The following is a 25,433-nucleotide window of genomic DNA, read 5'->3' as shown; positions in this document are numbered from 1 at the left end:
TATAATAAATAAGTGAGGTAACTAAATAAATAGAAAAATTAAAATATTAAAATAAATGAATTAGGACAAAACTAATTTTAACAGACTTTGTCCCTAATTATTTGTCCACTTTTGAATTGACACACCTATTAAGAAAAACAATAATAGATATAGTGAGTTTACCATTTTACCCCTATTAATTATGAAGTGGATGAATTAAAAACTTAAGATTTTCAAAAACTTCTATATTTTCCAAAGTAATAAATTGAGGGCAGGGACGGACCCACATGCACCGGGTAACTTTTAAAAAATAAATCGTATATATGTGTATATGTCACGCCCTGAGCCTACACCTTGGACATGGCTGTCCCTCAAGAACCATTGTTGGCCCCAAGCGAACCCTTGACCTAGCTTACTTACTCAGTGGAAGACTATATGCAATAAGAAAGGAGTTCAAATGCTAAACAACTTAACTGTCTCATTCTAAACTCATAATGTTTTGAAAAAAAACATTTAACTTAGCCAAAATGGAAACTCAAATCTGAACATAAGTCAGTAGCAAATTGATGACGAATGAACTAACATCTGACTGACTATCTATGAAACCTCTAAAACAACTGAGATGGATGTCGAGAAAGGCCCATGACATCCTAATGAACTATCTAATACTGAAAGTAAACAAAAAGGATCCTCCGAAATGCAAAGAGGCTCACCAACAGACTCTGAACTGCTTATTGGATCAATGATGCGATGGATGCCGATCATAGTTACCTGCGTCTGCATTATAATACGATGCAGGCCAACTGGCATCAGTACATTAAATGTACGAGTATGCGAGTTGGAATGCTAAACACAACATAGGCTTTAAAAGAATCTGAAAGGAACTGAAGAACTTACTTGGCTCATCTCAACTCAACATAAATGAACTCATTTCAATATAAAGTAGTTTAAAATAAGTGCAATATAAAGAAAAGTTGTTTAAAATATGATGTCAACTCTGTGTGTATGCAAAGATACAAATAACTCTGAGATTTATGTAAAAATACAAATAAGCTGATGTATATAAAAATACAAAGTACTTCTGTGGGAGTTTCTCTAACCGATAACCATCACATAAGAGCTATTGTGATGATACAACGATCTCCCTCACGCTGCCAGCACATCCTATACCCTACCAGGGGTATAGGACCTAAATTACTAAGTGGATCCACTAGTCTATGCGAAAAGGATTCATCTAAAAAGTATGACCCTTTTTTACCCATGATGGCTACATGGTTTATGAAAACGTGAGTTATCTAAACACAAGCTCGTCCCTATATCGGTGCACAATACTACTCCCAAAATATGATACTAGCTCTTTATGTTTAAAACATACTTCTTTTTGTGATTTGAGATAATTGCTCAAAACTTAGCTCAAAGGCTATCTTGGAAATCAAAGTTTCCCCTCTTGCTTAATTATGAAAGCATTTACTCTTTTCTGAAAACTTGCTCAAAGGCTCTTTGGAAATCAAGGTTTTCCTTTCTTGTTTAAATGTGAAAACATTTTAAACCCTTTGGGAATACATAGTCTCCATATACTTTTGAAGAAATGAACTTCAAGATTTGAGCTCTTTGCTTAACTCAACTTGAACTTTAAGTCTTAAAACAAAGTTAAAGCATTTGTAAAAGACTTTTGAAAACTTTGATGATTTCTTCTTCACTTGACTCTTAACTTTACTTGAATTGACTCTTACCTCTCCTTGAATTGCGTTATGGATTCAAGGATTTTGATTTGTGATAGGAAAGGTCTCATGATGTTTAGGAATGATTTTTGATAGCTAAAAATGAGAAGAGTCAAGAAATCAATAATTACTTGCGAAATTAAATTTTGAGACAGAGGAGTCCGCATTTTGACCGCGACACGGAGCAAACTTTTTCTCACTGGGGGAGCAAGTCCGCGACGTGGACTTGCGTACCAGATCCTGCTCGTCTTTTCCTTCTTCGTTTTCCAGCACCAATTCGCCTAAACTCGACTATTGTTCTCAAATTCATTTTAGATTCTGATACCCAACATATGTACCTAAGAACCTAACTCAAAACAACTCTATAATTTGACTCAAAGATCTCAGAAACTCCTCAATTCATCCCAATTCAAGAACAACATTCAAATTCAAGAATTCATGTCAAGAACATCAACTTTCAAACTCTTTTAGGACGAATTTTGCTGAACTAAATATGTTTGGCGCGTGAGTGAATGAACTTAATGCTATGAAAGACTCACATACCTTGTAAGATCAATTTCTTAGTGAATCCACAACCAAAACCGATTGTTCTTGGCGAATTCTTGCTTTTCCTCTTCTCCTTTCCCTTCTTTTCTCTTTTTTCCAAGCCCTAGCGTATTTTCCAATTGACTAAACTGATCTCCTTCTGATTTGACCCTTAATTAATTCACTAAAATGAATTAAATTAATTGGGTAAGGAAAAGACTAATCTACCCTTCAAAAATCCGAATTAGACTTTCCTTAATCCAACAACCCAACTTCCAAAGGGCATTACTTACCCATACAAACTCAGAATCAAGTTAACTTGGCGGCATTGGAAACATCATTCCAAGAGTTTTCCAACCATCTCTGTAACTACACCTAAATCATATTGAGCTAGGAGTTATGGCCATTTGAAGATGACTACAACTTAACCTTTCCTAACTTAAACAAATTTTCCAGATTTTTCATTCTTTCCAAAAATTGACTATTTCCAGTTCTTAGCTTATTCCTAGCTATTTCAATTTGCGAGATGTTACAGTATAGATAGTTGATAAACAATTATATATTTAATTGTGCACCTTTATAACTAAAAGTCGCATGGGAGAATTGGTTGAAGTCCCTCACTTGCAGTGCGACCACGCGAATTCGACCCCTGTGGAAGGCAACACTTTTTAACTTTAAAATCAGCTTTTTCTTTAGAGAGTTAAACCTTTTTAAAAACTTCTTTTATTAAAACTCATTTTTGCCACCTCATCTGGCCCCAGCCCCTTTCTTAACTATAAACAACTAAAGCCCTAGCACAATTCTAAACAAAGTATAAGACTACTAGAAAATGGGAAAAGGTAGAAGTACCTCCCTACACTATGACCCAAATCTCAGAGATACCACCTCAACTAAACTAAGGTCCTATTACCCCCTAAACTCATTTTTTTTGTAATTTTGTACACCTTTTTGGCTTACGAGACATATAAATATCTGTCATGCACCTCAACTGCGTGGAGTCATGGGGTGTGCCACATAAGCAAAAACGTGTACAATATTCTATATATAATGAATTCAGGGGGGGGGGTAATATAACCTTAGTTTAGTTAAGGAGTGTCTCTGAGATTTCAATCATAGTCTAGGGGAGTACTTGTGCCTTCTCCCACTAGAAAATCTACAACTTGCACAACTCTAAAAAAAATATAACACTGCTAGAAAATCTACAACTTACAAGTATTCTTCACTACATAATTAAAGTCCTACTCTTTGCATAAATTGTAAGTTCTACTTTTTAAGCATTTTTCTCGTAAGAATTTGTTGTTGATTATTGTTAATTGAGATGGATAGACTTATGTAAAGAGAAATGCGGTGATTTTTCACGAAAACTGGTTTTAAGACTTGGAATCATAGTTTGGAACGATTCAATTTACATGTTGTTAGGATATACTATTAACCATGTGTTTTGATATAGTATTATTGTTGAACAATTATTTATTCATTTATTCAATTCAATGAAGTGTTACATTAAATAGATCAATTGTCATATATGTGTCCTTAACTTATATAGTAGATGATTTGGTGTATAGAGTTTAAGCTTATACACAGAAGATTAAATAATCCGTTCTTATAAGTTAAAAGTTATAGTTCATAATCGTAGATTGAAATTTGGACAAAACCATCAGAAAGATTGTAGCACGAGATTAAGTGTAATTTATCTTGATTATGAGAATGGTATAGTTCTAACTTCTCGTGCTAATGTATTTTGAATGTATTGAACGGGACCGAGCAGAGATCGATGTTTTAGACTGACTAATAAAAACATATTCGCTAAACTGTTAAATGTACTTATATTCTTAATCTTGATATGACTATTATGATCTGTATATATTAATTATTGTTTTGATTTATTAAAAGGTGAGATTCTGAGATGGGTCAATATCCCTGGTAGATTGGATAATGATAATATATATTGGTGAAATAATTAGTTAATTCATGGAATCCATGTCTCAATATAGAGATTGATGATACACCTTTTTATAAGAAAATTATAAGTTTTCATGTGTAAACCCGGCCAGTAGATTTATGAATCTGGCACATGAAATAAGTTAAGTATTGCTCTAAAGGAAATTAATCATTGAATTAAATTCATCAGTAATTTAATTTATTGATTAGTATCTGTAATCTTAACATGGGGAATTACATAAATGTTTAATGGTGAATTTTGAAATATAAATAGAAGAGTGCCATTACGAATTTTTAGTGGATTGATTTGTAATTTATTATGGTAAGAATAATTTCAAATTGATTATTTGGAATTATTTCCATAATAGGAAACCTAAGTAATAAATTTTGTGGTCCCTCCAGTGCCTAATTTAACTAGAACTCAGAATTCTATTTTCTAGTAGAAGAAGGAAAAGTAACGTGTATATTTCTTCCAAGAAAGAAACATGAGTTTTGGGTTTTCTTGAAGAAAAAGGATTTATACTTTCTTCTCCTCTTTGGACTAGGAAGACATCTCTATAAGTAGAGAATCTTCTAACCTAGAAAGACAATTCAATATTCTATATGATACTTGCCCACCCAAGTATTGAGAGAATTCAATTGTTATTTGGAATCACTGTAGAAGACTGGAGAGTTGGAGTTGGATTTGCTGTAAGATATTTGCACATGCTTCAAGAGGTAATCCTGGGTTAATTTTCAGCATACCTTGTATGTGATACGTAGTTGTGATTGTTGTCTATACACATGCAAGATGTATGATTCTGGAATACTTCTGCTGTGTATGCTATTTTCTAACACATGTTGGTGAAGTAAATAGCGTCCACAATAGGTGTTTTAACAAGATGCTAGATTTTGAGAATCAATTTCAATCCATTCAAGTTATTTTTAACAAGCAATCTGAGAAACCAAGAAGTGAGCATCAAATTCGTTTAGAGGCTTCTACTAATGTGTCAAGGTTCCTCTTGGAATTTGAATTATCTTTTCGAGGTTATGATGAAAGTGAGTCTTCAAAAAATAAAGGACTTTCTTTACGTTTTTTGGATTGGCTTGTAAAAATGCTTCCAGATATGAAAATTGTTATTTTAAAACATGCTCCAAAAAATGCTATGATAATGATTTCTCCAAAAAATGTGAACATTACCATTTTGTCACTCCTAGCCTTACCCTTGAGTCACTCTTAGTAGTGTCCCCCTATCTTCAAATCCTGGGTTCGCCTCTGATTGAGGGTATAATTGATAGTTTTTTTTTACCTTTCTTGATTTGTCAAAATGGACAAGTAATTAGTGACAATTAAAAAAGAAACAACGAACAAGCAATTAATGACAGAGGGAGTAACAGATTTAACTATTATGTCAAATGATTGAAAGTGATATATTTAATCTTCATTGTGTTTCTTTCATTTTCAAAAACTAATCACAATAGAAAAAACATTTTCATAAGTTAATTGTAATATAAAGGGATAAGACGCTACTACCCCCATAGACTATAACCGAAATTCCAGAGACACATATTAACTAAACTAAGGCCCTATTACCCCCTCCCCCCCTGCCCCAACTTATTTTTTTTGTAATTTTGTACACCTTTTGGCCTATGTTGCCTCTAAACATATCCCACGCGCCTCACTTAAGTGAAGTCACGGAGTGTGCCACGTAAGCCAAAAAGGTGGGATGATATAGAATCAAGAGGAGATACACCATCAGTTATCAAAAAGATATACGGTCAAAGGGATGATACACAATCAAGAGGAGATGCACCGTCGGTTATCAAAAAGATTTACGATCTAAAGGCTGAGTCTATTAGATATGCACAAGTTACTAACTTTGGCGCCTTTCTCTTAGGAAATCTACAATGAGAGTCTTGTCTATCCCCTTTCACAAAACCAGCAAGGATTAGTCAACAATGAAGGTTGCATATGCTCAGATGAATGACAATTGTATAGCTAATGATTTGTAAGTTCAATTCTTCTTATATTGCCAATTATAGAAAAATACATTGCATGTTTAAGGACATGTTCTCTGTTATTTTATTTTTTGCATATTCTATGAAGCAACTTTTAGCAAAAACATTTATTTGGTCGTAGAGTTTGGTGTCTTCAACACTCAAAAATAAATAATGTTGGAAATTGATTCTCTTTTCGAGCAACATTTTAAGAGTCATTGTCTGGTATAGTATTCAACTAGAGTGGTTTTCCTTGTTGCTAATTGTTTGGTATTTTTCTTGTCCCTATCTTCTCACCATTTTTGTTATTCAGCCTGTCAAATGCTGAAAGTTTTTTCAGTTTAGCAGTAACATTGACATCTATGAAATTGGTTGAAGGAAAAAGCAAATAAGGACATATTGAGATGCTATGAAATACGATCATGTGAACAGAGAGTGCTAAACAGGGGATTCTTGGAGAAATAGCTTCGGTATGACACTTTATTTGTTATTTCAAACAAAAAAGTTTCTACTAGAATTTGTTGTTATTGTGTTCCTTAATAGAGTGGAAAAATATTATCTAAGTTGAAATTCTTAAAGAATTCTATAACATTCTTGGTGAGATAAAAATCCATGTCTTATGTCATTTAAAATGAAGCTCTATAAAGACTCTAGGATCAAGTCAATGTAGCAAGGCAAATACAGATAAACAAAAACTGCTAATCCATGCAAAAACAATGTCATCAATCTTACTCTTCATAAAAAAAAACAATGTCATTAGTTTGACAAATAACATGTAGTATTTACTAATGCTGTTGTTTTAGACTAGTTTATTTTTTATTGATATTTAAACAATAACAACATCACTCATAATTTAAGTATTTGTAATCTTCAACAACAATAATTTCTAAGGGTAAATGGGAAAGATTATTAATTTTGTCTTGAACTTCTAAAACAATTCATTTTACTTGTCATGTTTATTGTGTGTCCCTTAAAAAAACATTAACTAAAAAGGTAACTTGTGTTAAATATCCTTATTTTGATCTCATTTAATATTACTATTCTTTTTCTCACCACGTTAATCTCTCTCCACAATACTTTAAGTATGTTTTCTAAAAGAGTTGACGGTCAAAAATGCATATAAAATATTTTGATTTTCTTAATTCCCATATGAGTAATTAATTCTAGTGGTAAACTATCAAAAAAATAATTGTCTTTTCTTGATATGTAAAAGTAACAAGCAAAACTGAAAATCTATTTTTCAAATAATGGATAAGTAAAAGTGAACGAAGAGATAATTTTTTAAAAAATTGCAAGAAATAATTTAAGATTGGGTGAGTATTATCGGAGGATTAAATCCGAAACAATCCACAATAGATTTAGTACAATTTGGGGAAAATTCATTAAACGGGTAAAAACGTGTAGGAAACCTAAGAATCTTCCACAATTACAAAGCAAGACAATCTAACCTTCTTCTCCAAAAACTAAAAAAATTCTGCAACTAAAACGGAGTCGGAGGGAAATGAAAACACCCATCAAACCCAAAACGGAGCAAACCCATTAACCACCATTCTCAATTTCCATCAACTTCGGTGTGAGATCTCTTTTTTTTTAATAAGGTAAAGGTTTATTGACTAAGTACCAAGAAGGTACCAAAACCAAAATTTACAAAAGACTAATGGAATATCCATACAGTCAATTACAACATCTCCCTAGCAGCTCAAAAAACTCCATTTATTGATCGATATTATCAAGGAAACCACTTTTACACCACCAAAACAAATTATGTAAACACTAGTTTTTAATTTTAGAAATATTGTCTTTTGGACCATCAAAACAAGTTTTACTTCTTTCTAGCCAAATAGTCCAGAATATGCACAAAGGTATAGTTCTCCAGATTTGTTTCAAAGCTCTGTGTGTTCTATGGTGCTGCCTACTCTCCAATAATTCCTTCACACAATGAGGCATGATCCAAGAGATCCCGCAAATACTGAAGAAAAATTCCCAACTTCAGTGAGAGATCTCTAATACACAAAATGAAATCTGAAACCTCGGATCCACCGAAGCTTCGGAGCAAACCCGCAAACTTTGTTGAATTTTCATCAATGTCAATAGACAATTCAGTCTTAACAATCCCTGTTCTGCCGACAGAACTCATCACTGAAATCCTCTCAAGGCTTCTCGTGAAATCTCTCTTGAAATTTAGGCCTATTTTGAAATATTGGTTTTCTATAATTTCTAGCGCTAAATTTATCAAAACTAACCTTAGGGTATCTGTTGATAACAAAGAGTGTACTCACCATAGGCTCTTGATGAAATTGGATCGGGCTAATAGCAATATGAAGGACTGTTCTGTTAGCTCTTTACTTTACAATGAATATGTTATTGAGACAAATGACTTGAATTGTCCCATGGAAAACTCAGGTGTATCTTCCTGCATTGTGGGTTCAATCAATAGATTGATTTGTCTTGCCGACAGGACATGAGATTTGTTCTTATGGAATCCAACAGTTAAAAAGAACAAGAAATTGTCTCATTCTATACATAGATTGATGAGTAATACCAATTTCATGTTGCACAATTTGTGTTTTAAAAACCAGTACTACTGATTACAATAAACTTTGCAGAAATATGAAATTACCAAAGTTTAATCAACTAGTGAAGAACAAAAGAACAAAATTGAATTCACAAAACTGATTCTGTAAAAATATACCAGAATCTGCAAAAAATAGAACAGGAAGAAGATCAAGCCCACTGAATGCACAGTGTCCCGTTAAGGAAATTATTCCCCTCTAGTATCCGAGGTTTGATTTGGAATATGTCCTCCCAGGATAGAATGATCTCAATCACCAGTGTATTGATACCCAAAACTTTGGTGTCAGTGAGCCACTCAACGATAGTAAAGTACACAAAAAATGTGCAGAACAAGAAGAAGAAATCAGAAATTTTCGTAAGTAAAAAGTTTGAAGAATAACTAGTATTTATAGCCAAGAGGAACTGATTCCGAAAGGTTGGAACCTTTCAGAATTCACACGACCATTTATAAAAGTTTGCAACCTTTAAAACGGTCATGGCTGTTCCTGAAAGTTGCAACCTTTCAGAACAGTCATTTCCAACGGCAGTAAATTTAAATAAAATGGGAAAGTATTTTCAATAAAATGGGTCGCGCGTATCCGAGTCGGGTTGGAACGTTTCGATTAATTAACTAATTAATTGAAATGTTTTGGCAATTAATTAATTAAATAAATAATTAACTAAATAATTAAAACAAACTTTGTCCAAAAAATAATATCTCGATCAATCATTTTCCAAAGCCAAAGCCGAAGCCGAGCGAGAGACGATGATGACGGCGCAAGGGGGGTCCCTCTTTCTTACCCTTTTAACAACTAATATAAGGGTTTATCTATTTAAACACTACTATTTTTCTTTCCACCACTAATGAGGGAGAAATGCCTTTTTACTAAAGCATAAGAGAACTTTTCAATTTCCTCTATTCTCATCTTCCCTCCATTTCCCATTGACTCTTGCTATAGTCCAAACAATCCCCCACATGAATGGGGAATGGTTATAACATAAGAAATGCACGGATGAGTGTGTACTTTACAAGCAAGGATCAATTGCATCTGGATAAGTAGGTTTCTCCTTGGACTTTCCACAGCGAAAATATGTCAGATATACTTGGCCAATCGGTAGATGCGATATCTTTGGACCGTCGATCTTTGGTGTATACCTAGATAACCATATGTCACACAATTAACTCTTTACCGTTTATGGTTCTTACGGTTGTGTTCGTTTCAGCCATGAACACCTCCTGGTTTCATGAGTGTATAGATAATGGGCTTTTGATAAAAAATTCTCTTTGAAGCAACTTACACTTCACACTCACATAGGTGATTTTGTAACCGTGTCATCTCGTAGATACACTATTTGGTCAAATCTGCCAAACTTAGCAAATCCTTAAAAACTTTAAGCTTTATTAACTCATTAACAAGCCTTAATGTCTTAACCTTGTTCCTGAACATTGCTTCATCATTAGAATGGATTGAGTTGATTGACAATGTTGAACCGTCAGTCACAACTTTGCTTTTCTCCTTGAACTAAGATCTTGGGATCTCCAGTCTTCTAGATAGAGTTACCGCTATGCTGACTTGTCCTAAGCCATAAACCCATTCCCTTAGATGATATTTAAACTGCCTCTCTCACTAGGCCTTTCGTTAGTGGATCTGACACATTATCGCTTGACTTCACATAGTCAATTGTGATAATTCCACTAGAGAGCAGTTGTATTACGATGTTATATCTCCATCGTATATGATGAGACTTCCCGTTGTAGATGACGCTCCCTGCCCTACCTATTGCTGCTTGACTATTACAATGTATGCAAATAGGTCCCACGGGTTTGGGCCAGAATGGAATATCCTCTAACAAATTTCGGAGATATTCAGCTTCTTCACCGGCCTTATCTAAAGCAATAAATTCAGATTTCATTGTAAAGCGAGCGATACATGTCTGTTTGGACGATTTCCAAGAGACTACTCCTCCACCAAGTGTAAACACATAACCACTTGTGGATTCTACTTCATTTGAACCGGTGATCCAATTTGCATCACTATATCCTTCAATCACTGTAGAATATTATGATAATGCAAAGCATAGTGTTGTGTATGTTTCAGATACCCCAACACACGTTTCATTGCCATCCAGTGAGTTTGATTAGGATTACTACTGAACTGACTCAGTTTGCTAATAACACATGCTATATCTGGTTCCGTACAATTCATAATATACATCAAACTTCCCAACACTCTGGCATATTCCAATTGAATTGGAGTTTTGACAACATTGAAATTCAAGTACTTAAACTTATCCAATACTCTTTCAATATAATGAGATTGAGATAATGCAAATCCCTGAGGAGTTTTAAGAATCCTGATCCCTAAGATCAAATAAGCAACTCCTAAGTCCTTCGTATCGAATTTGTTGGATAGCATGCGCTTAGTAGCATTTATATCGTCAATATCTTTACTCATTATTAACATGTCATCAACATACAGACAAACAATGACTTCATGATTTGGAATGTTTTTAATGTAAACACACTTATCACATTCATTAATCTTGAATTCATTTGCCAACATTGTTTGGTCAAATTTAGCATGCCATTGTTTGGGTGCTTTCTTGAGCCCATAAAGCGACTTCACAAGTCTGCACACTTTCTCTTCTTTACCAGGAACCACAAACCCTTCAGGTTGTTCCGTGTAAATTTCTTCCTCCAACTCTCCATTTAAAAAGGCCGTCTTTACATCCATCTGGTGGATTTTAAGATCATGCACTGCCGCTAATTCTATTAACATCCTAATTGATGTTATCTTTGTTACTGGAGAGTATGTATCAAAGTAGTCTAGACCTTCCTTTTGTTTGTATCCTTTGACTACAAGTCTAGCCTTATATTTGTCAGTAGTCCCATCGGCTTTTATTTTCCTTTTAAAGATCCACTTTGATCCTAAAGGTTTATTTCCTGGAGGAAGATGAGCCAATTCCCAAGTATGATTACTTAAAATTGATTCGATCTCACTATTGACTGCTTATTTCCAATAGATTGACTCAGACGAAGACATAGCAACTTTAAATGTTGGAGACTCAATTTCAAGCAAAAATTTCACAAAATCTGGTCCGAAAGAAGTGGATTTCCATTGGCGATTACTACTCCTAGTATTCTCATTAGGTAATGTATTTTTCGTTAATTCTTCCTATGGTCGTTTAGGTCTTTCACTTGTCTACTCACATTCAGTTTTATACGGATAAATGTGTTCAAAGAACTCAGCGTTATCTGATTTAATTATCGTATTCACATGAATTTTAGGATTATCAGATATGTGAACCAAAAACCGACAGGCCCTACTGTTCACAACATATCCAATAAATACTCAATCCATTGTTTTAGGTCTAATTTTCACCCTCTTGGGTAAAAGAACCTCTACTATGGCTAGACACCCCCACACTTTGAAATATTTCAAGTTGGCTTGCCTTCCTTTCCATAACTCATATGAAATCGATTGCGTTTTGCTATGGGGTACCCTATTGAGTATTTTGTTAGCCGTAAGGATTGTTTCCACCCATAGATTTCGCGGTGAAGCAGAATTGATTATCAAGGCATTCATCATTTCCTTTAAAGTTATGTTCTTCCATTCAGCCAAACCATTTGACTGTGGTGTATAGGGTGCAGTAGTTTGATGGATAATACCATATTCCAAACATATCTCAGTAAAAGGATATTCTTATTCTCCACCCCTATCACTCCGAATCATTTTTATCTTTAGATTCAATTGATCTTCCACTTCATTTTTGTATTTCTTAAATGCATCAATTGCTTCATCCTTACTATTAAACAAGTATACATAACAAAATTGAGTGCAAACATCAATAAAAGTTATAAAATACTTTTTGCCACCAGGAGATGGTGTCGACTTCATATCGCATATATCTGTGTGAATTAAGTCTAAAGGTTTTGAATTCCTGTCAACAGACTTGTAAGGATGTTTAACAAACTTACTTTCCACACAAATTTCGCATTTCGATTTAGTGCATTTGAAATCAGGCAATACTTCTAAAGTAATCAATTTTCGCAAGGCTTTGTAATGTACATGTCCCAAACAGGCATGCCATAAATCATTTGACTCCAATAAGTAAACAGAAGCTGAATTCTTATTAATATTGTCAATAACCATTGCATTCCGTTTGAAGAGGCCCTCGGTGAGGTAGGCCTTTTCTAAGAACATCTCATTCTTACTTATTAAGACTTTCTCACTAACTAGGACACACTTAAATTCGTTATTAACGAGCAGTGCAGCAAAAACTAAATTCTTCCTAATAGTAGGAAAGTTCAGAACGTTGTTCAGAGTCAACACCTTGCCGGATGTCATTTTCAACATTTCTTTCCCAGTTCCTGCAATCCTTGTTATTGTTGTGTTCCCCATGAATAAATCTTCATCGAACTCAGTAGGAGTGTACGTTGCAAAGGCCTTTTTCGTAGAGTAAATATGTCGAGTGGAACCTGAGTCGAGAAACCACTCCTTGGGATTTCCAACTAAGTTGCACTACGAGATCATTGCATAGAGCTCATTTGCATCTTCCATTTCTTCCACGATGTTTGCTTGACTTTTGCCATTGTATTTCTCTTTATCCTTTCTTGGAGCACTCCAATTATTGTCGAACTCTTACGAGACTTCTTTTGGGCGGTCTTGTTGTCTTCCTCAATCTTGAGTCAAATCACAAGATCTTTAAGCTTCATTTTCTTACGTTTGTGCTTTAGATAATTCTTGAAGTCGTTCAATGAAGGATGTAGCTTCTCGATCATTGCAGCCCCTTGAAAAGCTTCATTTACTACCATATCCTCAGTAATCAGATCATGAAAAATAAGTTGACGTTCCTGCACTTGTGATCAAACAGTTTTACTATCTGACATTTTATAGTCTAAAAACTTTGTGACCACATACTTTTTTAAGCATGCATCTTCTTTCTTATATTTCTTCTCAAGTGCATCCCACAATTCTTTTGAAGTTGTCATCGCACTATAGACATTATATAAGTCATCCTCTAAAGAACTCAAAATGTAGCCCTTAGATAGAAAGTCTGCCTGTTTCCATGCTTCAATAATCATGAATTTTTCTCTATCTGGCATTTCATCAGCAGGCACCAGAGTTACTTCATTGGTAAATTTCAATAGACCAAGACTGGTAAGCCAAACATATACCTGTTGATGCTATCATTTGAAATTCACACCAGAGAATTTTCCCAGTCTCTCTGCTGGTGGTACAGCAGTTCGGGTTGGTGCACCAACAACCACCGTGACATTATCATTTTCTATTTCAAAATCAGAATCAGAACATGTAATAAACAAAAATCGATACAAATGGCTCAGTAAGCAATAACTTAAATTGCAAACTTTAACAGGAGTATAAAACCAAGAAGGTTTTTGTCTCCACCAGAAACACATATTAAAAAAAAATATAATATTAATTTCCTTAAGATTGTTGCCCAATCTGTGTTTAAAAAATCAGTACTACAAATTACAATAAACTTTGCAGAAACACGAAGTTACAAAAGTTTAATTAAACAGTGAAGAACAGAAGAACATAATATAAATCTCAAATCTGAAATCTGTAAAAACATACCAGAATCTGCAAAAAATAGAACAGGAAGAAGATCAAGCCCACTGAATACACAATGTCCCCTTAAGGAAATTATTCCCCTCTAGTATCCGAGGTTTGATTTGGAATATGTCCTCTCAGGATAGAATGATCTCAATCACAAGTTATTGATACCCATAACTCTGGTGTCAGCGAGCCACTCAACAGTAGTAAAGTACACAAAGAAAATATTTGTGCAGAAGAAGAAGAAGAAGAAATCAGAAATTTTCGTAAGTAAAAAGTCTGAAGAATAACTTGTATATATAGCCAAGAGGAACTGATTCCGAAAGATTGCAACCTTTCAGAATCCACACGATAATTTATGAAAGTTTGCAACCTTTCAAACGGTCATTGGATGTTCATGAAAGTTGCAACCTTACAGAACAGTCATTTCCAACGGCAGGAAATTTAAATAAAATGGGAAAGTATTTTAAATAAAACGGGTCACGCGGATTTGAGTAGGGTAGGAACATTTCAGTTAATTAACTAATTAATTGAAACATTTTTTCCATTTAATTTAATTTAATTAATTAAATAAATAATTAACTAAATAATTGAAACAAACTTTGTCCAAAAAATAATCTCTCGATCATTTTCCAAAGCCGAAACTGATGCCGAAGTCGAGCCGAGCGAGCGAGCGACGACGACAGCACAATGGGGGTCCCTCTTGCCAACCCATTTAACAATTAATATAAGTGTTTCTCTATTTAAACCCTTCTATTTTTCTTTCCACCACCAATGAGGGAGAAACACATTTTTACTAAAGCATAAGAGAACTTTTCAAGTTCCTCTCTTCTCATCTTCCCTCCATTTTCCATTAACTCTTGCTATATTCCCAATTTTTCATATATGGTTTTGGAAATGATGAGTTATGTGATGATTATAAGGTAGTATGTATTGTTGCAATTTACCAACATGGCACTTATTCTACCGTTGAGGTCAAAATATATAGTTTAGAGAGTGATTCTTGGAGAAATATGGACAATTTAGAGGATAATTTGCGCTCCAAAACTCCGGCTACATTTTTAATTGGGAAGCTTCATTCGACTACTTCTTGTGGTCTTGGCGAGCATAGAAGTCGAGGGATCTGGGGCATCGTTTCTATGGATATGGCTGCTGAGAAATGGGGAAATATAGAGCCCCCTTTCTTTGGAAAAGAAGATTTTGGTTTTAAGCTAGGAGTGTTGGAAAATAACCTTTCTGTACTTAGTATGAAAGTCCTACTCACTCGTGTAAATATATGGGTTATGGTGGAGTATGGGATTAAAGAGTCTTGGACAAAAATGTATACCATCAAGTGTCTCAATGATCTTGATAGGCATTTCCTTTACCCGTCATGGTACATGTCAAATAAAGGTGAGACTTTGCTTGTTTATGGAGCACCTGGAGTGATACAGAATCAATAGGATACACCATATGTTATCAAAAAGATATGCGATGATCCAATTAGATATGAAGAGGTTACTAACTTTGGTGCCCGTTTGTCGAATGAAATCTACACTGAAAGCCTTGCCTGTCCACTTTCACAAAACCAACAAGGATTAAGCAACAATGAAGGTTGCAGATGCTCAGATGAATTACAATTATGTAACTAATTATTTGTAAGTTTCCACTTTGTACATGTCTTGCAGGTACAGTTAAGTTCTTTTGGATACAGCCTCTACCTTCTCGAAGGTAAGGGTAAAGTCTGTATACATACTTCTCTCCCTAGACCCCACTTGTGAGAATACAGTGTTTGTTGTTGTTGTTGTTCCTACATTGCATGTTTAAGGTACATTGTCACACAAGGTCTGCTTGAGATCTTCTCTAGTCCTTTTTCTTTTTGCATATTCTATGAAACAACTTTTCTTAGAACATTTATTTGGTTGTAGAATTTGGTGGCTTCAAAACTCAAAAAAACTAAATAAAGTTGGAAATTGATTATCCTTTCAAGCTGCATTTTAAGTGAATGAGACATATCTTTAGTGTGAGTGACATGAAAATCATGCCAGGTGAATGCTCTAATAAAACTACGCATACCCCTTGCCGGGATTATTGTTTGATGTAGGATCTTCATTACTAGTGCTCTTTAAAATACAGTTACTATGGTAAAGGAATCATGGAATAAGAGTCTTTGTCTAAATAGTATCTAACTTCAGTGGTTTTCTTTGTTGCTAATAGGTTACTATCTTTTCTTAATTTTATTTATTTGGTCTGCCAAAGGCCAAGAGTTCTTTCAGTTTAGCAGTAACTCGAATCTACAAACTTGGTTTGATGGAAAAAGCAATTGAGGAAATATTTGGATGCTACGAATTATGATCATCAGACTAGTGTGGGAGGTTACGTACCAGTATTTGAATGACAATGAAAATGTTTACCTCTATTATTTCTAACAAAAAGGTTCCTACTATAATTTGTTCTTATCTTGTTCCTTAATAGAGTGGTAAATTGTATGTATCACCAAGTGAAATGAAAAGCCTCGTCTTATGTAGTTTCAAGTGAAACTTTTCTTCGTTATCTGCTGCCTACTCTTAGTTTTTAACATCATATGACATGTATTCCTTCACCCTATTCCCTATAGATTTTTCATACGATTATATCTATGGTCCATTTTGACACAACGTAGCCAACTCATTTTTGAACAAAAACCACTGATCATTAATTACTATGCTGTTAAATATCTAGCATGTACAACCAAGTTAGGACAATCTAAAATTCCCTTCTGTGACATAGGAACCCCCCAGGAAACTATTTACATAGTCAATAGAGAAGCAAGGGTGGACAATAACATGAATTTTGTAGGAACGGGAGTATTTAGGATAGGAGCGGACAATGGAATTTAGGATTTACTTCATCGATTTAAATTACAAAAATGTTTTCTAAGCTGAATTACTCGCTCCTTTACATGGATTGACTATAACTTTTAGGCATAATTTACAGCCCCTGCAAGTTAATATTGATGCCTAGGAAGTAGTTGTCACTTTATAACACTAACTTGCACAACTCTTCAATTTTGGATGATTGCAGGTGCCTCTTTCGAAGGCTAAGTATTCCAAAGGTGATCCATATCTACGGAGAACAGAACATACTAGTTGATAGCTTAGCAGCAATGGCCACCATCATGTAGGAATCTCCTTTCTAAGACCCTTTTTCTGGAAACTTGTGCATCCTTGGAAGATATTTTGAGTGGGGACATAAATGAAATTATGCTTGTTAGGAGGGTTAATGAACTGACACTCATGCTTGTTTGTACAGTTGTATGATGTATGAAAGTGGGAAAGGCCTATTTTGAGTGAAAACATGCTTGTTTTAACTGATTACAGATCCTTGAAAGAAAGTGGCGGATGCACAAATACCATAGTATGGAGTCTAGGTCTAGGATTAGTTAGTAAGTTGTTCGAGAACGAACAAGGCTCTAAGTGTGCGGTAGTGATCTTAGGCGTATTTTCCGTTTGCAGGTATAGTTTTCAAGGATGTAGTTTAAGTTGTTAATATAACGTAGGGATGTTCTTGGCCAAAAACTAAAAGAATTACATATGTTTGAAGGCAGATAGACATACATATAATAACGTTCCCTTGAATATTTCATTGTATTTTAATTATTATCGATTCACTCCAAAAAAGCATATTATCCCCCACACAAATTCAAACTAAAGAGACAAGTAACAAAGTATCAATATCTTCATTTGTTGGTTCATAAATCATATTATCTATTCAGTTGATCAATAAATTCCATCAGTTCATTGGTGATTAATAACGTTCCAAAGACACTACTTCCAATTCTAAGTGACAACGATCGTAAATCATTATTAAACTCAACTAAATGAGTTGGGGTTGAATCCCACGGGGAGAGGTACGTGTTTCAGATTGGATTGGCATGTATAAATGTGGTCAAATCAGTCATAGAAATAAAAATTATCGAATAAAGACATCATTCAAGTTAAAGGGTGACACGAATGTCAAATGGGGGGGGGGGGTTGGTTTTTAGATTATTAGCTAAAAGTAGTCACAAAAACTAGAAATTAACAATAATGAAATGGATTCTTGGGATGTGATCGATTATAGGCAATTGTAGACATATGGGTAACTGCAACTATTAGCAAATAGCTAGATATTTGTGAGTAGGCTAAACTATAATTGAGGTAAGTTTCTCTCGAACAATTACCCTGAATCAGGTGATTTCTTTCGAAAGAGCAGCCCACACCTTAATCCATTCACTCTCTCGAGCTGAATGTGTGGGATAGGGTTTAGGATTCACTCTCTCAAGCTAAACCCAGGTCAGCCCAATACCCACAAATCATCAGTCATTAATTTTAGTTCTAAAACCTCTCTCTCTCGCAAGCCAAGAACACAAACATAGAACTGCATTTACAACTTCAATTCTTAAGTTAAACCACAATTAATGATTAAACTAACTTTTAAATAGCATTTAAACTAACAATTAGCAATACCCATAAATTAAATCAGCCCATAATCACATGTTCGCACCCCAAAAATGGGGGTTTTAGATAGACATTATAAAAAGGTAAAAATTGTTACCAAATTGATTATCCATAACCTGGGTAAGAGTAATTTATTCCTTACAATTCTCCAATTTGATGAATCTCAAAGACCTACTTCTAGTTTCTCAAAAGTGAATTTTCTTCAATCCTTCAAAGCTAAGGAAGAACTCTTGAGAGAAATGTTCTAAGAGTTCTGATTGAAAAATAAGAATCAAAAAAATATCCCAGATTACTATATTCATTGATAAACTAAATGTTCAAAATTCTATTTATAGTTTCCAAAAATATGTTGCGAAGGCCCATTTAACGAAGTAAGTCGGGCTCCCTGAACCACTCGGTGAGCCGCCATTTGATCTCTTCCATTACATTTTCGCATTGTCATTCAGAATCCTTGGGTTCTGTAACATTAGGCGAACTATCACTGTATCGCGGAATCACTCGGCGATTCGCCAACTACTCGTTCTTGTCACCGATTTGGTTTCTTCCCTCAGGGTTGGCACTCTGGAACTTTAGGTGGTGGAACTGGCCCTTCGTCGAGTCGCCAACACTCTTGTCGATCACCATGCTTTCCTTTCTTCAATTCTTCAATTTGTTTTGTTCCTTTTTGCATGTTATTGTCCTTGCTTTATTCCTCAATCCATGTACATGAAAATCAAGGATTTTTCAATAGTTTAAGGCACAAATTAAGCATTTGAGGACACTAAATCTATATAAACAAAGCCCTAAATGAGTCCAAATCTCGGACTCATCAACACCCCAACTTAAACTTTTCCTTGTCCTCAAGTAAAACTCAAGTTCAGCATTTCAAAAAGGATATCTCAAACAGTGCTACATAAGACTCAATCATGAATGCACACGACATGACTCAACTTATTTATGCAAGAATCAATTTTGCACTCAATGATTCTCAAGCTCACCATTACAAAAGATTCTCAAGCTCACAATACTCGCTTCAAATGAAAGTTCAAGCTCAACAAAGGTACTTAAATGCCCTCACAACAACGATGATTCTATACTCATACACAATTTCTCAACAATTGATAGTTCCGGAATCACATACAACTCTCACACTCACAAAGATGAACACATGCATGACTTCACCCATATGTTTTCCCTTATTTTCCTATCAACATTCGTTTCAGCTCACTCAAGATCAAAAAGGTCTTTTCAAGGTTTGTAATGGGGTTGAGTGTAAAGGTATGGTCATTTAGACTTAGTGGCTACTACACTCATGAAATTTGGTCTGAACATCACTTTTCTTCCTTTACTTCAGCATTTTAATCATGCTCAAAATTCACTCTATTATTCAACTTTCAATGGACTACGGAACACTTCATTTCCTTTTGCAACTTTCACAACTTTATTTGACAAATTTTTCATTCCTTTTCTTTTGCTTTCTTCTTTTCTTTTTCTTTTTTTTATATGGAGGGGTTCCATCTTTTTCAAGATCATGGCTCAAGGGGGAATTCTTCATACTTCTTGATTTACCTTCTCTTTTCACCACACCTCCAACTTAGGCCTTGGCCTAAATTGGATATTCAAACAAAACACACTTCATGAGATTTATTGGTGAATGGATAAAGAGGGGTCACAATTGTTCAAGTTTCTTCCAAGAAAAGGATAAAGATCAAAGGGCTTCAAGTAAGGTTCACACAACTCACAAGGTTGGCCACAAAAAGAGGTATATTATCAAATTGTTTCACTCATCAAAATTCTTTCCTAAGATCATTTCAAGAGATTGCATCACTTAGTCAACCGGACCAACGGGGGAAATTCTAGGTGTCACCACACACATTATTCAAGGTAAGCTCATCACACAAGGCATAGACACCAATATCAAATGAGACTCATTCGAGCTAGTGTGCAATGTTCATAACAAGATACTCTATTCTATAACCAGCTAGTCATGACGAGATGCAAAAAGTTCACATATTGTCTATGCAACTTCATTTGGCCACATCGTAGCCGCACATTCATTTTGTTCGATTAAGAAAACTATTCAAGTCATCAGTATTGATCATAGACGATACTCAAATTTGCACAAGAATAGCCACATTCACATACAACAAGAGGTCGTTAAAATTTTCAGATGGGTCAAAAGCCATTTTCATTCAAAACAAGGAGCCACAAGCTCAAATATCCACAAGATAGAATCAACACATGATTTAAAACACAAAAACCCAATATATATACATAACATGTAATCAAAAGAGGTAGGTATAAAAATACCTCACCCCACCCACAAAAGAAAATCAGTTGTCCTCAAATGCAACTAAAATAGAAAAACCATAAGAGCAACAGAGATTGAGGTAAGGAATGGTATGTCTACTCAGTCGCTCCATTTGTTGGGGCATCAGTGCTCGGTGTAACACTCTAGTCTTGGGCATCGATGGTTGGGTTAATAGCAACATTGGCTCCACTAGAGCCTGCCATGGTGTATCTGCCAATGAAATCTGCACGGCTGAATGCACCATAGCCTCCTCAACCCTTGTCAGGCCCTCATATGTGGTCTCCACTTAAAGACCAAGCTACTCCTTATCAGTCTCTTCCTCGTACTTATCAACAACCACCTTATTAGCTCAAACCTCATCTCTAGTGGTGGCCGGAGGCACATCAGAATCAGTTGGCATAGTAGGGATCTCCACGGTCCCAAAAATTATCAACGTATATGTGGACTTCAGGTGGTCCACATCCTTTCTCAACTTTGAAATTGTGGCCTTTTGGGCCGTCATCTCACTAGTAGCTCCCTGACCTTTCTCACACACCTCTATCCTTGCCGCAAAGGCATCAATGGGCTCTCTGAAAGGTTTCACAACAGCAGTGAGAGCTCTCTGAATCATCCCAGGGACTGTAGCCTCTAGCTTGGATCTACACCTATTAGCCATATAGGCTAGATGTCCCATCTGTAGTATCACAACCTGGGTGAGTGGAGGTCCGGAGGCAAAATCACTAGCAACAGACCTAGGAGGCATTGGTGCTGTAGAGGAGTCATAGAAGGGGAAGAGCTAGATATACCTGAAGGCCCAGAGGCTAGAGTAGGTAATATTGCCTTTGCAGGTAAGGTCTCAATGCCCACCACCGGGGATAAGTCCACTGGGGCTGCCTTCTTCTTCTCAGCCTATCCTTCAAGTACTAGGCCTCAATGCGCTGAATGTCGATAGAGGAGGTAGGAATCACTTCCACGTCCTTCTTCTCATCTCGGGGTACTCGAGCTCGCCTGCACAACTCGGTGATCAACACCGGGAATGGGATCAATGACCGTCTCTTGTCTAATGATCATGCCTAAATTCAGCTTCTTCTCATCAATGATGGAACCAAGATAGGCCACCTTCGTGTGGCGGAGGATAAACTCATTTTGGGATAACAATATTATGCTGCTGATGAAGCCGAACCAGTACCTTACTGCTATATTTAGATATTTCTACTATATGGGTGCTCCGACGTCGATCCACCAAGTAGTACCGTCAGATAAAAAAGGGGCTAACAAACTTTTCATAGTCTCCAAGGATTTTATCTTAATCATGTATTGGTAGTCATCTGCAATGTTGTTGGTGCACGCCAATACTGCATCGATATCATCATTGTTATATTTTACTTTCCTTCCGCTGACAATCACATAATCTACTGGCTTGAAGGCAACAACCTTCCTCTTCTCTTGTGGCACTAAAGCTCCGTAGGCAATGAAACACTCCCGGAGCTAATTAGGAATGTAAGGGCCCCGGGGTTTAGTAAAAATCTGGAACTTATGGGATTTCAAGGTGATCCAAATCTCTGTGTATCGGTCTATCATCCCATCTATAGATAGCCTCTTCTCCTCAATGATAGTTCTTTATCCCTCGGCCTTTCGTCTGTTGAGAGAGCGGGGATGATGACCCTTTGCAGGAGGTGATGGGACCACAGCTTGGTCTGGAATAGGAGGAGTAGTTGCCTAGGGTACCCAAATCCTAGACAGATCATTCAACCTCTTGGAGCGTATATCAGCTCTCTGGGCTAGTAGTAGTTGATCATTCTAATGCTCGAAAATGTCAGCCTGAGTGTCTTGGTGTTCTCCCTCCCTCTCAGAGGTGGTGAGGTAAGTAGCGTAAATTCCCTCGCTATCAGAGTTGAGCTCCGTTAATTCAGCAGCTGGCGCCTTGCCCTTTCCTTTACCCATCCCACCTGTGGTAGGAAGTTTTGTTTCTTTTGCTTTGGATGCAGCTGCATCCTCATTGATAGTGATTCCCTTCGCCTGCATGCGGGGTGGCATGTATCGTCCTACTACTTTTGGTCTAGCCATATCTACAAAACACACCAAAAAGAGTTAAAAATCATCCAATAACAATACATCAAACAGGTTGCAGAAAAACTCGTCAAACCGATGAGCGAGTTGTTGAGTCACTTTAGCGAGCCAGGTCGAGCTCATCGACAGGACTGGCCTAAAATGTTTTCCAAGAAATGGCCTCTCGGCGATGTTCAAGGGCCTTCAGCAAATCCCCGACCTGACTCAGCGAGCTCAGATAGCACGTCGAAATTAACAGCATGGTTTAGGGGTTAGGGGCACAGAAAGGGCAATTAAGAGAGACTTCCGGTGAGTCACCGAGTGAACTCGGTGAGCTCAGGCTCTCCGCTGAAAGTTACAGACTCCATTCTAGCCAAAACATGAAATTAAAGGCGATCAAAGGGGATGTTGGTGAACCGCCAAACGTTTCGGCGAGCTCGACCCAGCTCGCCGAATTGCCCAACATTCTAAATTTCAACCCTGTTTCCCAAATTCAAGCCCACAGTGTAACATCTCAAAAATTGAAAGAACTAGAAAGAGCTAGAATTAGAAAGAGTGGTTTTTGGAAATCATAAAAAAATCTGGAAAATTGCTTAAGTTAAGTTAAGTTTGAGTTTTTGTTCAATTTCAAACGACCATATCTCCTAGCTCATGATGTGTTAGGTGTGTTTCCAGATATCATAAAAATATCTTGGAATAATATTTCCAATACCGCCGAGTATGCACGATTCCAAGTTCGTATGAGTAAGGTATGCCCTTAGGAAGTTGGGCTGTTGGATTAAGGAAAATCTAATTATTCTAATTCATTTTTTAGGAGTTAATTGGAGTAAAAATCAGATTTTATCCAGTTTAGAAAAGTTGAAGCTTCATGCTAGGGCTTGGAGAAAAGAGAAAAGAAGAGAAAGGAGAAGAGGAAAACCAAGATTCGCCAAGAACGATCGATTTGGTTGTGGGTTTCGCCAAGGAATTGATCCTACAAGGTATGTAAGTCTTTCATAGCATTTCGTTCACCTACGCACCAAACATGCTTAGTTCAACAAAATTCATCCTACAGGAGTTTGAAAGTTGATGTTCTTGATATGTATTCTTGAATTTGAATGCCGTTCTTGAATTGGGATAAATTGAGGAGTTCTGACATCTTTACATTGAGTTTCTAGAGTTGTTTTAAGTTAGGTTCTTGAGTACATAAGCTGGGTATCTGAATCTAAAATGAATTTGAGAACAATAGTCGAGTTTAGGCGAATTGGGGCTAGAAAACGAAGAATGAAAAAGTCGAGTAGGTTTTGGCACGCAAGACCGCGTCGCAGACTTTCTCCCTCTGTGAATAAAAGTCAGCTCCATGTCGCGGTTAGGACGTGGACTCCTCTATCTCAAAATCAATTTTTGTGATCAAATATTTAAATGAAACTCCGTGTCGCGGACTTGTTCCAAGACGGTGATTTCTTGATCTTTTCACATGTTTAGCTATCTACAAACACTCCTAAACATCATGAGATCTTTCCTATCACAAATCACAATCCTTGAATCCATAATTCAATTCAAGGAAAGTTAGGATCAAAGTCAAGAGAAGTTAAGAGTCAAGTCTAGAAGTTAAGAAGCAAGTTTAGAAGTTAACAAGCAACTCAAGAGAAGTTTATAAAGTTTTTCTAAAGTGTTTCACAAACATTTTAACTTTGTTTTAAGACTTAAATTTCAAGTTAAGCGAAGAGTAAAGAGTTCAGTTCATTTCTCAAAAAGCTATAAGTGAACTAAATATTCCCAAAGAGGGTAAAATGTTTTCACATTTGAGTAAGAAAAGGGAACATCGATTCCAAGAGAACTCTTAAGCTAAGTTTTGGGAGTAGAATTGAGCACCGATATGGAGATGCGAGTTCATATTAACTCAAGTCTCCATAAATCATGTAACCATCATAGGTAGTAAAGGATCATATTTTTTAGATGAATCCTTAAGATGCTTTTCGCATTAACTAGTGGATCCAATAAGTTAAGCGTTCTATTTGCCGACAAAATATAGGGCAGTTCTGGCAGCGTAGGCAAGACGTTGTGTCACCACTTAGGCTCGTAGTGGTGATTTTCGGTTAGAGAAACTCCCACAAAAACTATATTACTTTATTATATGACTAAAGTTGAGTTTGTTATTTCATTCTCTTTAACGAACTAATTTTCTTTACTGTTTAATAAATCTTTTCATATATTGCATGTGTTTTATTACTTTATATTGAGTTTAGTTATTCATGAGTTAAGAAGAGGCAAGGTAAGTGTTTCTTTCAGATTATTTTCAAGCCTAGCATTCCAACTCTCATACTCGTATAATCAATGCACTGATGCTAGTTGGCCTGCATCTTATAATGATGCAGACTCAGGTAACCAGGATCAACATCCA

General features: G+C 35.9%; 1 protein-coding gene across 1 annotated transcript; it reads right to left on the bottom strand.

Annotated features, from left to right (window-relative positions):
• Positions 1–21,371: 21,371 nt before the first annotated feature.
• Positions 21,372–21,764, bottom strand: LOC125870126 (uncharacterized). Its single transcript, XM_049550479.1, has one exon. It carries the CDS (start codon positions 21,762–21,764, stop codon positions 21,372–21,374), a length of 393 nt encoding a protein of 130 aa, XP_049406436.1.
• Positions 21,765–25,433: the final 3,669 nt, after the last annotated feature.

The sequence above is a fragment of the Solanum stenotomum genome, chromosome 7 (assembly GCF_019186545.1).
Source record: "Solanum stenotomum isolate F172 chromosome 7, ASM1918654v1, whole genome shotgun sequence".
In the NCBI taxonomy this organism is placed as follows: Eukaryota; Viridiplantae; Streptophyta; class Magnoliopsida; order Solanales; family Solanaceae; genus Solanum; species Solanum stenotomum.
Note: the sequence above shows the minus strand (reverse complement) of the source record. Positions and strands in the feature narration are given on the sequence as shown.

Excerpts from the sequence above, each read along its gene's own strand:
- LOC125870126 (XM_049550479.1), bottom strand. The coding sequence starts at position 21,764 with ATGCCTCCTAGGTCTGTTGCTAGTGATTTTGCCTCCGGACCTCCACTC.